Source organism: Leptinotarsa decemlineata, unplaced genomic scaffold (genome assembly GCF_025532065.1).
Source record: "Leptinotarsa decemlineata unplaced genomic scaffold, Ldec_3_MD MMD2_P_RNA_scaffold_9, whole genome shotgun sequence".
Taxonomy (NCBI): Eukaryota; Metazoa; Arthropoda; class Insecta; order Coleoptera; family Chrysomelidae; genus Leptinotarsa; species Leptinotarsa decemlineata.
Window position 1 is genome coordinate 18,538,054 of NW_027412536.1, and position 16,123 is coordinate 18,554,176.

The window sequence follows — 16,123 nt, forward strand, 5'->3', positions numbered from 1 at the left end:
GATTACGTTATTAATTATAATATTTTTAAAAATGTTAATCTTGTTATTTAAATATACCTTATCGTGAATTTTAATCACTTATCCATTAGTTTTTGTCTCTTTGGTGGCATTTTTTCATCGTTAGATTCGACAAACCTTTCCAATCCTAGTTGATTTTCGAAATCTTCAAGACCATCACCTTCTTCGTCACCAATATTATTTCCCGTCTGCATTGGTTCTTCTTTCACAATTTCATCCGAATCATTAACTTCCTCGTAGGTTTTTCCTTCCATATTGGAATAATTTTCAGAACCATGAGCATTATTCAACAAAAGTAATTTTTTGTGGAGGAAAAAATCAGTTTTTTTTATCGACCTTTTTTTTTTTTGGGTGATTGTTACCTTCCACAACCTGAAAAAATATAAAAATTATAATGAAGAACTTAATACCATTGTAGAAGGGCAAACTTTTTAGTTTACCCCGATAAGTTACTGCGTAAAAATCAAAGTATTTTTCACAAAGAAAAATCTTCTATTTATCAGTACCTTGTCGTATTAATTAGTGCATTTCAAACCATGTTTTCGACAACCACATTTTAAACTGTTACATCCAGTTTTACAGCTGCCGCAAATAGTTTCAGGTAATACTTCGGGAATTGATTTCTTTTCTGTAAATTTGGGCGTAAGATGTTGCTTCCAGCCCTAATCTGTTGCTGTCAGTTCGTTACCAACCAAATTTGTAGCTGATAGTATGCCCTGTAATAATGTTGTTCCGCTGCTCCTTTTGTGGGTAAGATGTTTGCCAATTGATATTTTTGAAATCTTGATTAATTCAGTGTTATTTTTTTCATTTCTCCATTTTTTTATAGATTTGATTAATTCTAATAATTTTTTTTATATATTCTTTAATTGCATATTTCGTATAAAAAACATTGGCCAAATTGACAAATTCTTAGGCTCAGACGCTCCTAGCTCTTTCTCCACTGGACTGTACATATCACAAAACAATGGAATAAGAATAGAACAAATAAAAAAAGAAATTAACGAAATAAATCAAAAACTATGTTTCAGCATTGAGGAAGAACACAACTCAAAACTTAACTACCTTTCTCCACATTGAAATACCTTTCAATGGGCTAAAATTTTCCGTAGGTCACTCATATATAAATCATTTCAAAACAGCAATAAATAGGCATCTATAAATATTATTCTAAGAAGACTCTACAACGGTCTCAAAATATTATTAAATATCAACTTTATTAACTTATTTGTTTATTAATTATAGTACTTGGTATTTTTCGATCTGCCATTTTTTCGTTTGTCAATGTAACATGGAATCTTATGTTTTTTGAGTAATTGAAGTATACATTTTCATGATTAGCTCAAAATAGTACATAATGATTTAAAAAAATCGAATTCCAGTAATTTATTTTTCCTTTCATTTTTATCATATTCCCCTCCTTTTCTAATGGGTTTCATTCTACTTTTTTTGAACTTTTTACCATTTTTGTAGGCTTCAGCTCTGGTTTATTAATAATTCAAACCGATGAAAATTGGTTTTAATTATATGTTCCACTCCAAGCTTTTATATTTTTTTGTATAATTAAATTAAGAAATAAACTCATCAGATATATACTGAAGATAATTTAATTATCAGTAACATTGCTCTCTTTCAAAATTTTGATGAAGATGATAGTTTCTTAGATAAATGATGAATAAAGATTCAGGACACAGGTAAGGTATAAGTCAGAGAAAGACGGCGATACTTGAATGTAAGGGTCGCATACCGGTGAGCGCGGGCAATAAACAATTGAAAAACTGGTATAAACGATAAAATTTTTCCAAATCTTAATTGAGGGTATTGAGGATTTTTTAAAAATATGTGTATATTTTTATGGGTCAAAATTACTCAAATTTAAAAAAATTCCAACTTAGAAGATTAGAGGAATTCATATCTTCGAAAAAATTAACGTGAAAAGTCATAGTTCAATACAATACATAGTTCAATACATAATTTGAAAATAATATATCATCAGTATGGTAACTACAAGAGGATCGCATAAAAAAATCGAGGTGGAATAGTTTTCGATTCTCGTGCGCCGATTCCTCCTGGACTAATATGCATTTTTACAAAATAGTTTCCGTATTAAGTATACATTCCACAATATCAAATACCAATAGTGAAGTGGGGGTGTTGAGGGAACGTATCAATGTTTCTTCTATATAGATCAGTTCTCAGTTCTCTATACTAACTCAAAATATTCATTTTCAGAAAATCATTTCAATATTTAATATCGATTCCTCTTTTATCGAAAACTATCATGATATGATGAACTCTGGTGTGCAGAAATGAACCAATTTTTTGTTTACCATAGATCTGAGTTCTCATTATCCAGTCTCTTATGAAATAGAAGGTATATTGTACAAGAAGTGAGAAAAACGACATATTTCTCACGAGCGCAAAAGTTTGTTGGTACGAGCCGAAGGCGAGTGTCGCAAATCAAGCGAGTGAGAAATATGTCATTTTCTCACGCATTGTACACTGTACTTTTTCTACGGTTGCGTTCTTGTCAAGTATTGAAAATTGAAATACATATATAATGATACATGTATGTCATTAACAACTCATTTCTATATTTTATTTAAAACAGTGATTAACAGTTATATTTGAACAATTTTGTAAAGTAATTCCTGGTAAGTCGTTTTGTTCCAACATGTTTTCGGTAATTGAAATATTAGCTGCGGTCGAAGTTGAAGTTGATGGGGAAACGTACTGAGCTTCCACATCATTGTTGTGTTCAGGTTTCAATGGCGCTGAAGGCTGAATGGATTTTATTATACTTTTTGAAATTTTCATTTTGTTAGCTATGGAGTTGTCAATATAAGATTCAGCAACATTGCTGGATTTCCAACCCACATGGCGTTTTAAAGTTGAAAGATTTGCCCCTGCATTAACTAAAATAGTCGCAGATGACCTTCGGAAACAGTGATCAGTATATAATTCAGGATTTGTTTATTGCAAAAATATCGCTATTTCTTTCGCCGTGGTGCCAAATTCATTTATTCCCACAGGCTGTTTCGTAAATTTGCTATTTTTGTAATAATGCATTTGTGCATGGTCGAAATTTCACATATTTTTTGTAAATTTGGTAGAATTCTCCTGTGACTGAAATTTCTAGGAACCTTGATTTTAGCATCGGGTAATTTTATTGAAGGCTAATTGCTAAAGCAGCCTGAAATCATAACCAAACATTGATTTTTCGATAACAATTTAAACATTTTCAATTTATACCTTTATCAGCAAATACTTTTCATCAGGTGAATGTTTTGAAAATTGTTGAATTTCTTCAGAAGTTAATGTTTTTGACTGTTTTGGAGCATTAGGAATAGATAACATAAATATTAGGATGATTTCTCTTGTTATTTCTTTTTGTGTCAATGAAATCAAACATATCTTCAACGAATCTCCTAGTCAGGGTGTGTTTCCCGACATATGGAAAATGGCAAATGTCATACCCATTCCAAAAAAAAGTTCGCCTTCCTCTCTCAATGAATTACGTCCAATAAATATTTTGCCTGCTTTTTCCAAAATATTTGAAAAAATTGTCTCCAATCAAATAAAAAATTTTTTGGAAAGTCATAGAATTCTTCCTGATGTACAATCAGGGTTTCGACGGAAACATGGAACTCAAACCGCTCTCTTGAAGGTGATTGATGACATTGGGAAAGCCAGGGATAAATCATATATCTCACTCTTGGTTTTACTCGATCAAAGCAAAGCCTTCGATTTGGTTAATCACAACTTATTACTTACCAAACTCAAGTATATCGGCTTTGACAATTCAACACTGAATTGGATGTCTAGTTATCTCACTGGTCGAGCTCAGAGAGTGAAACTTGATAAAAATATGTTATGCTCCTCTTTTAGGGAAACCTGTTCGGGTGTTCCTCAGGGGAGTATTCTTGGCCCTCTTATGTTCTCGATTTTTATTTTCGATTATCCTTCTTTTATAACTAATTGTCATGTTCATCTATATGCAGATGACTTTCAGTTATATTTATCTTTTAAACCCGACGATATAGAAAATGGCATTACATTCATAAATGAGGATCTTCAAAGTACTTCAATCTACTCAAATAATCATGGGTTGAAAATTAATCCCACTAAAACAGTCGCCCTATACTTAGGATCTCAAGCACAAATCACTTATGTACAAAGAAACCATACGCTTGCCTTAGATAACTCTGAAATAAATTGGGTGGATTCTGCAAGAAACTTAGATGTCATTGTAGATAACACTTTGACTTTCGATGACCATGTGAGAAGTATATGTAAAACTTCGTTTTTCAAGCTAAAAAACTTGTACAAATTTAAATTTCAACTTTCCTCTGACACGAAACACAAATTGGTCAAATCACTAATTTACCCTCATACTGATTATTGTTGCATGGTGTATTACAACTTCTTACCTGAATATAATAAAATGAAATTGCAACGTTTACAGAATACATGCATGCGATTCGTTTGTTGCATACCGTATAGAGAACATGTTACGCCTTACATAATGAATATGAAAGAGTTGAACGTTAAAGCTAGGATAAAATATTTCACTTGTTTATTCTTGTATAATTTGTTGAAAACGAAAATTCCTTTTTACTTGTTTCGTTCATTAAACAGACGGTCTGACATTCATACAGTAAATGTAAGAACCGAATCCTTCTGTGTTCCTCAGCACCTAACTACAAAATTTGAACGTTGTTTCTCATGTTTTGCTCCTTATAACCTGAACAATATTCTGTCATTACTTAATAATTCGTTTAACCTCTTCAAAAGAGAATTAAAATTAAAATTGATGAATACTTAGATTTGATATATTTATTTATTTATGTATTTATTATTCCTATTATATTATATTATTTTATTTCCTATTATATTGTGAAACATCTTCTCCATCTGAATATGATATGTATATTGTCTGTTTATGTATTAATACTCTGTTACATCATAATCTTCATTGTAATAAAAAAAAATTCCACTTTGAAATGTGTATGTATATGATGTAGTATATATATGATCATCTATAGTTATATCCCTCTATATGAGGGATATCTGTGTTGTATTTGTATTTTATTTTAGTTTATAATATCTCATATTGTATTACACATGTCAGTTATGGGAAGGGTGGAAGACAGCCTCAGGCTAACCCGATCCCCTTTGTGTCTAAAATGTATTTTTTATGCACAATAAATGTATTATTATTATTATTATTATTATTATTATTATTATTATATGCACGTAGTTTTACGTATTATAATATATCAACACAGTTTTTGATAATCAGGGCACTCCTCAGCATCGAGTACTGAGACCATAATGTTGATGATTTCAATCTTCTTGACAACTCTTCAAAATAAACCAACAAGGTATTTTCCGAACAAGAATTTTTCTTGGCTTTCATTTTCCAGTTCATAAAGTTTCTGTGAGCGATTTCACATTTTTCTCTTGAAGTTCTTGGTAGCAGATTATTGCAAACATCTATTGCTTTCTGAACAATTTCTGGAGGTGTATTTTCCAACTCTAAATCTTGGAATTCTATTATTATATTATATATTTAATAGATATGAACTGCTTACACTATAACAATCAACAATGAAACTATTTTCGTTGGGTAAGTTGACAGCAATAATTATGCAGTGCGTCGGTTTTGTTGATATAGAAACGCCGATAATGGGCTACTTGGATATTGCACGCGAATCGTCGGTGTAGCATTGTCAACTTTAAGAACGTGTCATATCAATCTGACAAGTAACAATTCATGACTGACTTGGGTTATCGTGATAACAGTGAGAAATTATTTCTCACTATAATGGCGGATATTTCTCACTGCGTGAGAAATCTTAAGTTTCGAACGTATGTGACACATTGTATAGCAACCGTAGAAAAATATTGTTAATATTCAATACTCATTCCGCACATTATTCTCCAAACTATAAATTAGGCACGCCCATTTTTATTTCAATTAGTTGTCACACAAAACGCACCCTCCTTTTTATAATTTAACTGATTTCGGAACAGGGTGATAGGTGAATTATTAATCAATCGGACACAGCGTTTACAAATAATAAAATGTATTAACAACACCAACAAAACGACAGACAGAAAAATACAGTGTAACCTCGTGCCGAGGAGAATTTGCGCTACTTCTCGGTCGAAATTTCAGAACAGATTTCCTGCCTGCATCGGCCAAAACAAAAAATCTCCCCAGTAATTCTCGAAAAATCACCACTGGTCGGGGTCATAAATATAATCGAGAAGGGCCCTTGTCTTAAAGCATCACACAATGAAACATCTCAAGTGGCTCCGTTCTAAGTATATATGTGTTTTTCGCCAATAGCCGTTGGATTGGCGAGAATAGAGTATTTTAATGATTTGCTATGAAAAAAATACAAAGTAAAAATGAAAAGAAAAGAATTCACATGAAAAACCCAAGCAGATGGACATTTTGTACGCCTGATCGTTAATAGAGTTATGAAAAGTTATTTTGCCAACAAGAATTTATAATACAAAAAATAAAAACCAATAAAGAAATGAAATATTTTCAAACTAAATAGTTGTAGGAAAAACCCTGCATGATAATTGAATTCATCAATCGTGGGCACCTGATCTGTATCAAAATTAATCATAAATCACCTTGTAGATAGGAAAATATTGTTTTTTCACTACCAGATTTTATTATTATTATTTCCATAATTGAGAACATTTTATTTAAACAACGATAAAAATAAAATTAAAACAACAATAAAAATTAATTGGCGCTCCGGGGCGACTTCACGACTAACCTTAGTTGAGAAATTGTCATTATTTACTTCATTCCCCTAACGAGAATTAATATTTCTCACTCTTGGTAAATAATAATGAAAAAACACCGAGGTAAATAATGAGAACAACCCTATAATTTTAAAGATATTCACAGAAACTTTTGTTAACTTAATTATCAACTAGTAGTAGGAAATTGAACATTGGAAATACGCTTGAAAATCATTTGAAATTATAATTAATTGTACAATTGTGACAAATCAAGAGGGTACACATTATCTCTAAATCATCGTCACTCGAATTTTCACCCATTTTTCAATTAATTATATTGACGTTTTACTTATATAGATCTTTTAACTTCTTCAAAATGACATCTAAAATTTGAATTAAAACCGCATTTGGCAAACTGACAGCAATAATAATCATTGTACAGCGTTTGGTTGTCATGGAAACGCCGGCAAACGTTTTCATGGCCTAAGTAGATGTTGCGCGCTTATCATCGACATCGTGTATTCAACATGGAAACTGTACCGTTTCAATTTGACATGCAACCAAGGAAATGTTTTTCTTACTATAATGCAGAATTGAGAAATTCTAAGTTCAGAACATACAGAAGCGATGACAGAAGTGGAACATTGAAATATATCAAAAATGCAATGAGATATTTCCTAGATTCTTATCAAAATTTGACACATGCCAAATTTTTGCATAAATAAAGCCACTCTGATTAGAAACACGCTCCACTCTACTTGATATTCCGATATATTTAACAAGTTGTTAGAAAATTAGTAATGCCAAAATTAAAATTGTTAATATATCAATGTTAGTAGTGAAAAAAATTCTATATATACCTCGGCTGTGAAAGCTATTATTTACCTTGCACATTATATATATAAAAATGCTAGGTAAATAATAGCTCACTTCTCACCCTAGGTATATAATATACTATTATATTCAATACTCATTCCGCACATTATTCTCCAACCTGTAAATTAGACACGCCCATCTTTATTTCAATTAGTTGTCACACAAAACGCACCCCGTGTATATAATTTAACTGATGATTGAATTCATCAATCATGGACACTTTATATGTATTATCATGTAGTAAAAAGATTGTCTTTGAACTTTTCACAAATATTTCAAAATTAATCATGAATCGCCTTGTAGAATTCATCCTCATTGTCTGGTTGAAATTCAATATATCATATTCACTTATTAGATAGAGTCTTCAAAATGCATAGGTTGATTCCAAAAAAAGATCATATGAATATCGCAGCCGACCAAACAACAAAGTATTACCGTCGCCCCTTTGATGTCGGCCGCCATTAAAGGTTTCGTTTCTCCTCTTCTCGTCTAGTACCCCCACCAAGAGTGGGGACGGAACGGTTCATGTATTCTGTATCTGGAACGCCGACTGGCCATTTGTATTCCATATTTAGTTCTGGGAGTTTATGTGAGTCTGTTATTTCTTCTTCCATACCTATTCCGATTTGTCTGTGGTGAGTTATTTTTATTCAAATGTGCATTAGTAGATGAATAAGGGTATATATTTGTACATACATGTTTTTGGTGTTATTTTTTTAACGAACACGCATTTTTTTCTTATGTTTACATAATCAATACCTATCTACTTATACTGAATGTGTAAAAGATCGCTGAGTGTTTATTGGATGTGAGATCGGTTTTCACTTTTCACTAATGTATTGTGTTAATAAGCTTCACTTGACATTCAGTGTAGATTTATTTGAAACGTTTCATAATTTAAAAAAAGTTATATGGCAAATCGAAGAATCATGTCAAACACTTGTTGGATGAAAGTACTAGCTGAAACTTTGATCAACTATACGAGGTCCGTTCAAACAATGAAGCGAATTTTCATTTTTCTCAAAAATTATTAATTCATTATCCATTTCTATTTTGTCCCCTACCAAGTAGTCAGTCCCCTTTTGATACAATACATTTGTGTCAGCATATTTTCCAGTCCTCGATTTTTATGTCCTTGAGCTCTTTCAGCGCGATTCGGATTTCATCTCTTCAATCATCGCAAAACACCGGATTTTCATTAGTCTTTTCAATCTCGGGAACAGAAAAAAGTCGCCGGATGCAAATCTGGTGAATGCAGTGAATGAAGCATGATTATGGTGTTGTTTTGGTCAAAAATACGAACAAGCAATAACGAGTGAGCACACGGAAAAAAGCTACATTGAATTGAAGATGAATCGTGTTATTTCAAGTAAATCATCATCTTCCCATTACGCAAGTTTAGTTAACGTTGTACTAACGATTGCTATATACTTGATATTCGAGTAGTTTTATACTTATTCTAAGATTTAAAACTTCACTATTACGTATAGCTTTATTTTTGTTTGAACATCAATTATTATTAGCATGAGAAGAGTTCTTTTCTTTAATCAAGAATAGCTACTAACTCTTGAATATACTTCGTAGCAGAAAAAATATATTTTTTCAAATATTCGAATACTTATATTCATATTATAAGTCTAGTTTTCAGTAACAAGTACTTATATCTTTTTTCTTAATACTACACCAATCATTATTAACATAAGAATTGTACTTTACTTCATTTAAGAATTACTGTCGGTCGGTAGCCAGGCGGTTCGACGTGGGTGCTTTGTTCACTCACTCGAATTGACTGCCGTGTTGGTCGGTGGTTCAAGCCCTAGTCTGAACGATCGATTTTTACTTACTATCGTCCAACCCGTGTTAGGAATCGCACGTTAATAGGTAATACCTACGCCTTTTTAAAAAAAAGATATTCTAATTTCGAATTTCGTAATTTAATAAAAAAATATGATTGAAAAATAATACATTAGAAAAGCAGTATTTGAAATCTTTTATTTATACCTACCTGAAACAATTTTTGATGTTCTGTGTTACATTTTTTCAGTTACATTTTAGGTAAATTGTTAAATATAATCATTACTTTTGGGATAGGGCATATAGAATGAAAATGCAACGGATACTGTTTTTCCTGTTTATTATATATAAATGAATGAAAAATAAACGTGACGGCATATAAAAAGTTCAAAATTTACAAACTCTAAAACATAATAATAATATATTTATATTTACCACAATGAAACAAATTAATGTAGTATTAAATCTGATTATTTGCCATAGTGATGTTTTCTAAGTTGAAACCTGCATGTTTTGATCACCATAAGGTTGTCGTGTTTTTCTTGTACCACTCCAAATTGCTACAGAATTGAATTCCAGTGTCTATACAGGGTATCGATTCTTTTATTATATTTTCGGTCAAGATTTTGATGTTTTTCAAATACATTTTTTTTTCTGAAAAGGGGCAAACAATTATTATAGTTGCTCTGTTTATGGTTATAATAAACAACTACAATAGATCATATGACGAGCTGACGCATTGAACCAATCATAGTTGAAAAAATTAAAAACAACACACCCGCCTTACGCCTCGAATAATAGCACCATTAGGTATAACTCTGAATATTTTTGAAAAATATGAATATTGCGTAAGTTTTATTTCAAAAGATATTTTTCAAAAACTCAATATAATATTATTTACCTATACATTAAATCTTGTTCTTTCACATCTCTTATAATGAATCATTATAATACATAGTATTATTTGGTATTGAGTAGAATCTCCGTATGCCACTGTCAATATTTTAAGTGTTTTTGAGCACCCAATTCTTACACCCAATTTCTTGCACAAAATTGTATGCAAATTATTTTATCCATTTTTTTTCGATAGCAGAATTTTATGCCTCTCATCAACAAACTAAACAAGCTAAACAGCTGAAACAGTGTACATATGTTCGAGACGGATGTACCAACATAAAAATATAGATATCTGTAATCGAATGGTCTTCTTCTGAAGGCGGTCGTTCGTCGGGGTGCGATAGCTGGTTTACGGAAAAACATATTTTAAACAAGAAGAAAAGCGATTGGGGGGGTTTTTCCTACTAAGTCAGATAATCAAAATTATAAAGCTTCAACATGTTTTGGACAAACAGAAAAAATGGCTTCATTTTTGGATAAACATGGTATTAAAATTGGATTTAGGTAATACGTTGGGAAAGTTAGTTAACAATAAGGACTAAAACATCTGAATTTATGGTGGAACATGTCCTAAGGTATACAGGCCGTTTCTTTTATCATGTGGTAACATTGCTATATTCTAAACCGTAACAGATACCAAGACGATTAAAAGGGTAAAAAGGTAAAATCGAAAATGAATATAGTTTATAAAAACTAAAAAACACGCTTTTAAAGAACATCGAACTAACAAGTTGAAAATATAATTTTTTATAATTGAGCTTACAACGATAACAATAAAAAATACTAGTGTTATTGTGAAAAAAGCGTGGGCGCTATATATACAATACACGCTTTTCACAATAATACTAGTATTTTTCGATCGTTATTGTTTCAAGCTTATTTAAAAAACTATTTTTAACTTTTTAGTTCGATGTTCTTTAAAAGCGCGTTTTTTTATTTTTTTCAACTATATTTATTCTGGTCTTAGCTCTCCTGGACTGGGATGTTTAGACTTTGGACTGGATTGGGTTTTGGTTTTTTTGGAAAAAATCCAGCAATCTTCTCGATCTGTGGAAAGCTTGTACCACTTGTAAACATCATTCTGACTCTGAGTACAATCTCCGTATGCCACTGTCAACATTTCAATTGTTTTTGAGCACTCAATTCCATTTCTTATACAAAATTTGATGCAAATTCTTAAATTCGATCCCATTCTTCCTGTGCAGCAATTTTTAATTGCTGCACAGGAGCTGGGATTTTGTGCCCGTATATGTTTTTAAAAGATGTCTCAAATATGTTCTATGGGATTTGCGTCAGGACTGTTTGATGGCCACTCAACTGCCTTAAGTCTAACAACTTCAAGATACTGGGTGACTGTTCTTGCAGCATGTGCACGAGCACTATCGTGCATTAGCACGAAATTGTCGTAACCAATGAGGCCGCCGTAATGTGAAACATGCTCTTCAAGGATATATGTACCAGTCAGAATTCATTCTTAAATTCACTTCTATAAGCTAATGCCAACCCACAACATAAAGAATCCGCCACCAAAGCTAACGTTTTGTACAAGATCACGTTCTGCGAATCGTTCTCCAGATCTTCTGTATACTCGACCACGTACATCTGGTGTCCTTTCCATTACTGTATTCTTGTTTTATCTGTGAAAAAAGACTTCCCCACTGATGTTCATTTCAGTTGACATGGGCTATGGCAAATTGTAACTGTCTAGATTTGTGACGTGGGAGAAGCCTAGGAAGTCTGGCAGAGCGTTTTGGATTCAAACCAACTTCTTTGAGTCTTCTTACTAATGTGTTGACACTTATGTTAACTTGTCTTGTGCTCAGTAAATCATTTCTGAGATGCGGAGCTGTAAGCGTGCGATTTCGCAAAGATTGTATTTTCAAATATTGTTATCTCTTGGCGTTGTACATCTCTTACGTCTTTGACCAGGCCGCCTTTTGTACTCCACAGTTACATTGTATCTCTTTACAATACGAGAAACAGTCGATTGATGGATATGCAATCTCCGCGCAATATCTTCTTGTTTGCATCCCTCATTGACTAAAGAACAATATCAACACAAACCAATTCGCTCAAATGCGGCATACCACTTAGGAAACTACAGAATCAAGACATAAAGTACTCGAAATGTCATTCTGACAACAATAAACAAAACATTTGACATTAATAGTGACAAAGGCATACTGTTCAAAGTTTGTAGTTTGAACCATTATTTTACCTACTATGTCCAAGCATTCTTTTATCTATACTGAATGGAAATTTATGTAAAATACTTTGGCCTTCGAACCTTCAATAAAAATAACGTGTTAAGGAAAAAGAAATTAACATGAAAAAAAATCCTGAAATGAAATATATAGTATTTTTGTCCGAGATTATATTAACCATATATTCAAAATCAACTTTGCTATTTAAATCAATTTATAGTGCTAAGTTTCGATGATCCAGTCGTGTCATTGAAATCATAATATTTATTAAAATATTTTAAGGTTTTTTAATAAATGATAAAGAAATTGTTCAAAATTTTCTGATCAGTTGAAATAAACCATTTACTTTGTTTCCCTGTTTCGTAGCCAAATACTATATTTTGTTTGTGCTACTATCCATCTCGAAGATCCCATGAATAACTGACATTGTTATATAATTGCCTTTCAGGCAATTTACAGATTCTTTTAATTAATTTAGTATGTAGTTTTGGACCAAACTTTTTTGATCGAAATTTATCACAAACATTTTTTACAGAACCATCTGTAGATTGGCTCAATGAGTACCGGCAACTATGTCTATATTCATTCGTGACGGAGGTCGGGCAGAGATGAAAAAAATGTAAGTTTTTATATTTTCCATTAATATTTTTTTGTGCAACTAGTTTTCCTTTATTTTCAGTATTTTAATATCAACATATGTTCGCAAAAATGATTTGAAGCTTTAATAACTCTAATTGTAATATGCGAGCGCTGTCGATAGCAGGCGGTGCTATCATCTTCATGGCTTTACTCAAACTAAACGTTTTATCTTCTTGTTTGTTTTTTTATACGGTTAGATCGCCTTAATGCAGGTATTTGTTCTCTCCTTTCATCCGGATGTCTCTTTAAATTTGCCTGTACTTGGGTTGCATCAGGTAATTCTTTTGTGTTGGTGTTTCTCCAGGTTCATTGTTACTAGGAATGTGTATTATATAGTGTAGTGATTGTTAGGTCTTGTGTTTCGATTTGTATTTGTTCCTCAATAAGTGAATTATGACTTTTGAATTTATGGATGTTTAGGTTTTATCAGATGTCCATACGGTTTCCATTATTGACTTATATTATGAGTTTTATGTTTTCTGGTGGGAAAGTTATTTTTGTTTTGTATGGCTTGTGTTGCGAGGTTTGATTTATATGTAATTGGGGTTATGCACGCTTATTTGTGCTCCTCGTACCTTTGGATCAGTTTTTTTCTTGATATGGTCGATATAGAATTTGTTGCAGTCCGAGCATTGTATGCTGAACACTGTTAAGGTTTTTTTTTACGTTGTGTGGAAATATATTCACAACATCTCAGAAACATTCAGATACAGAAGTACAGCGAGGTCACCCTGTACATGTATTGAAATCCACAGACTTGACAGGAAACAAGTACGAAAGAGTAGGAAATTCAAATTTCAAGATTTGTGTACTAAATTTTATTTTCAAGATTTGTGTACTAAATTTTATTTTCATTTTTCATTTTCAAAAAACAGACAACCGACATAGGTTATAAATTAATGTCGGATGGAAGCAAAATGATATCTGTTATGTAAAATTGGAAAAGACATAATAAACTTATTGTTAATATTTAGAAATGAAAATTTCGAATATTATTGTTTTAAACCATTTCCTTTGATATGGACATTAAGTGATGCTTTTAAAGAATTTTTTTATTTAGACAAAAGTGAGGTTAACCATTTCTGTACATAATTTTTAAGTGAAGATGTATTTAAATTTTGGAACCAATAGCAAAATAGTAGAACAGGTAAATAATTTTTGTGATATTGAAGTTGAAAATGAAAACAAACCAGTCACAGTGACCCTGAAATAATAATTGACATTTCACAGACAAATAGTGTGTTCTGATATTCACAATAATTAGTTCGGTGTATACTTGGAAAATTTTTAGAATTAGATAATTGAGATAATTTATTTATTTCGAATTTAATTTTTTTACATTTCTTATTAAATTTTTCTACATTTTTTAAATTCAGTTGTGTCTTTTTCAAATTTATTCACAGGTACACCTGCTAGTAAGATCAATTTAGGTAAGTAATCGTTGTATTTGTGTCTGAATCTGCCTGAGGTGTTGAGAAAAATCTCTACACTGAGTTATAGGATTTCAACTCAACGTAAGAGTCAAGCTAAATCAAAATTTTTATTTCAAGAATAACAAGAATAATAATAACTATAATCAAATTTACTCTATCCAGATCACTCTGTCAAGATGGTTGTTCTGATTATTGGAGTCATTGGTGGAATGATGCCCTCTCGAATCTTAAAATCATACCGGCTTGCCGCACAGATGCAGAAGGCTGTCAGTCTTGGCTCGCTGCGCTTGCTCAGGGCACATGATTCTCGGACCCAATGATCACTTACTCCACGGTGTGGGGAGTGGTCATTGGTTGATAATGCTGGCGCGTCCTCTCGAATGTATCGGAGCTTCGGGGGATAGGGCCTGACAAGCGCTCATTACGGTGGAAAAAAATCAAATTTACAAAACCCACTTCCATCATATTCATTATATAATTTGTCTTTTTAAAAATAAACTTTATTGAACACAAATTTGAATACAATAAAGACAGTTTAGAAAATGTTATTCAAGATTCGACGAACACGGATAGTCGCGAAGTAAGTCAAGAATGCGGCGTCTTCTTGGTCTCCCATATTTATAGGATCAGGAAGTGCTGATGTAGATGTGCGTTTCTTCGAATATTCTAGAAAAACCTTGGAAATGTGTTGAATATGCTGAGTCATTTTCTGGGTAACTGCGTAGCGGCTGATGCAGAACTTTATTATTATGGTGCAATCCATAGATAAAGGGTGAATTGATTTTTCTAATATAACAACATTCCCCTCGAAAAGAAAGTTGATGCCGTGCTGCAACTTTCAGTCAAGCAAATGTTTTATCGGGATTTAGTTCAATTTCTTCCTCAATAGGTTCCTCTAGGTGGATATACTAGGTCTTCTTCCTGGAACTGGGAGTAATTTTCGAAATGATGCAAACGTTCTTCTGGGTTCAGGTGGTTGATGATCATTGATTTCCTGAAGGGACGAAATTGGATCGTTTGGCTCTATAATTGACATGTGAATAACATGAAGTCTAGCAAAAGTGATTGCGTTCAACATATCATTTAGATAATCTTCTAGGAATATATAACTTTCTAAAAGTTGTTCACAAATTTGGGTGGCTCTCAATTTTGCGTTTATTAAATATACTCGATCTTATATCATATATATCCATGCTTCGATTTGGCTTCATTAAATGCTTGTTCATCAAACCTGTAATTGTAGTATTAAATTTTTTAATTACAGAGGTTGTGACCGAAATTTGGTTTTTGAGTAAATTTTCAATTTGGTGTTCATCTTTATAAATTTTGTTAATACATTCATTAAAATATTCGCCGTCACTGGCATCAAGGTTGCCGGTTATAGCTTTTCATACAGGACCTATTCTATTTAAAAGTTCTCTTTTATGTCTCTTATTGTAATCATTTGCGTCTCTTGATATTTTAACTCTACTAAATCAGCTATTTTATTCAAAA

General features: G+C 32.0%; 1 protein-coding gene across 3 annotated transcripts in view; it reads left to right on the forward strand.

Annotated features, from left to right (window-relative positions):
• LOC141480582 (histone H2B-like) overlaps positions 1 to 16,123 on the forward strand; it is a 201,425-nt gene that overhangs the window by 118,519 nt on the left and 66,783 nt on the right. For all 3 annotated transcript variants that reach the window (XM_074170767.1, XM_074170768.1, XM_074170766.1), the window contains exon 2: positions 13,093 to 13,176. In XM_074170767.1, coding sequence (XP_074026868.1) covers positions 13,130 to 13,176 — 47 coding nt within the window. In that variant the 5' untranslated portion in view covers positions 13,093 to 13,129. The remainder of the gene's footprint in view (positions 1 to 13,092; positions 13,177 to 16,123) is intronic.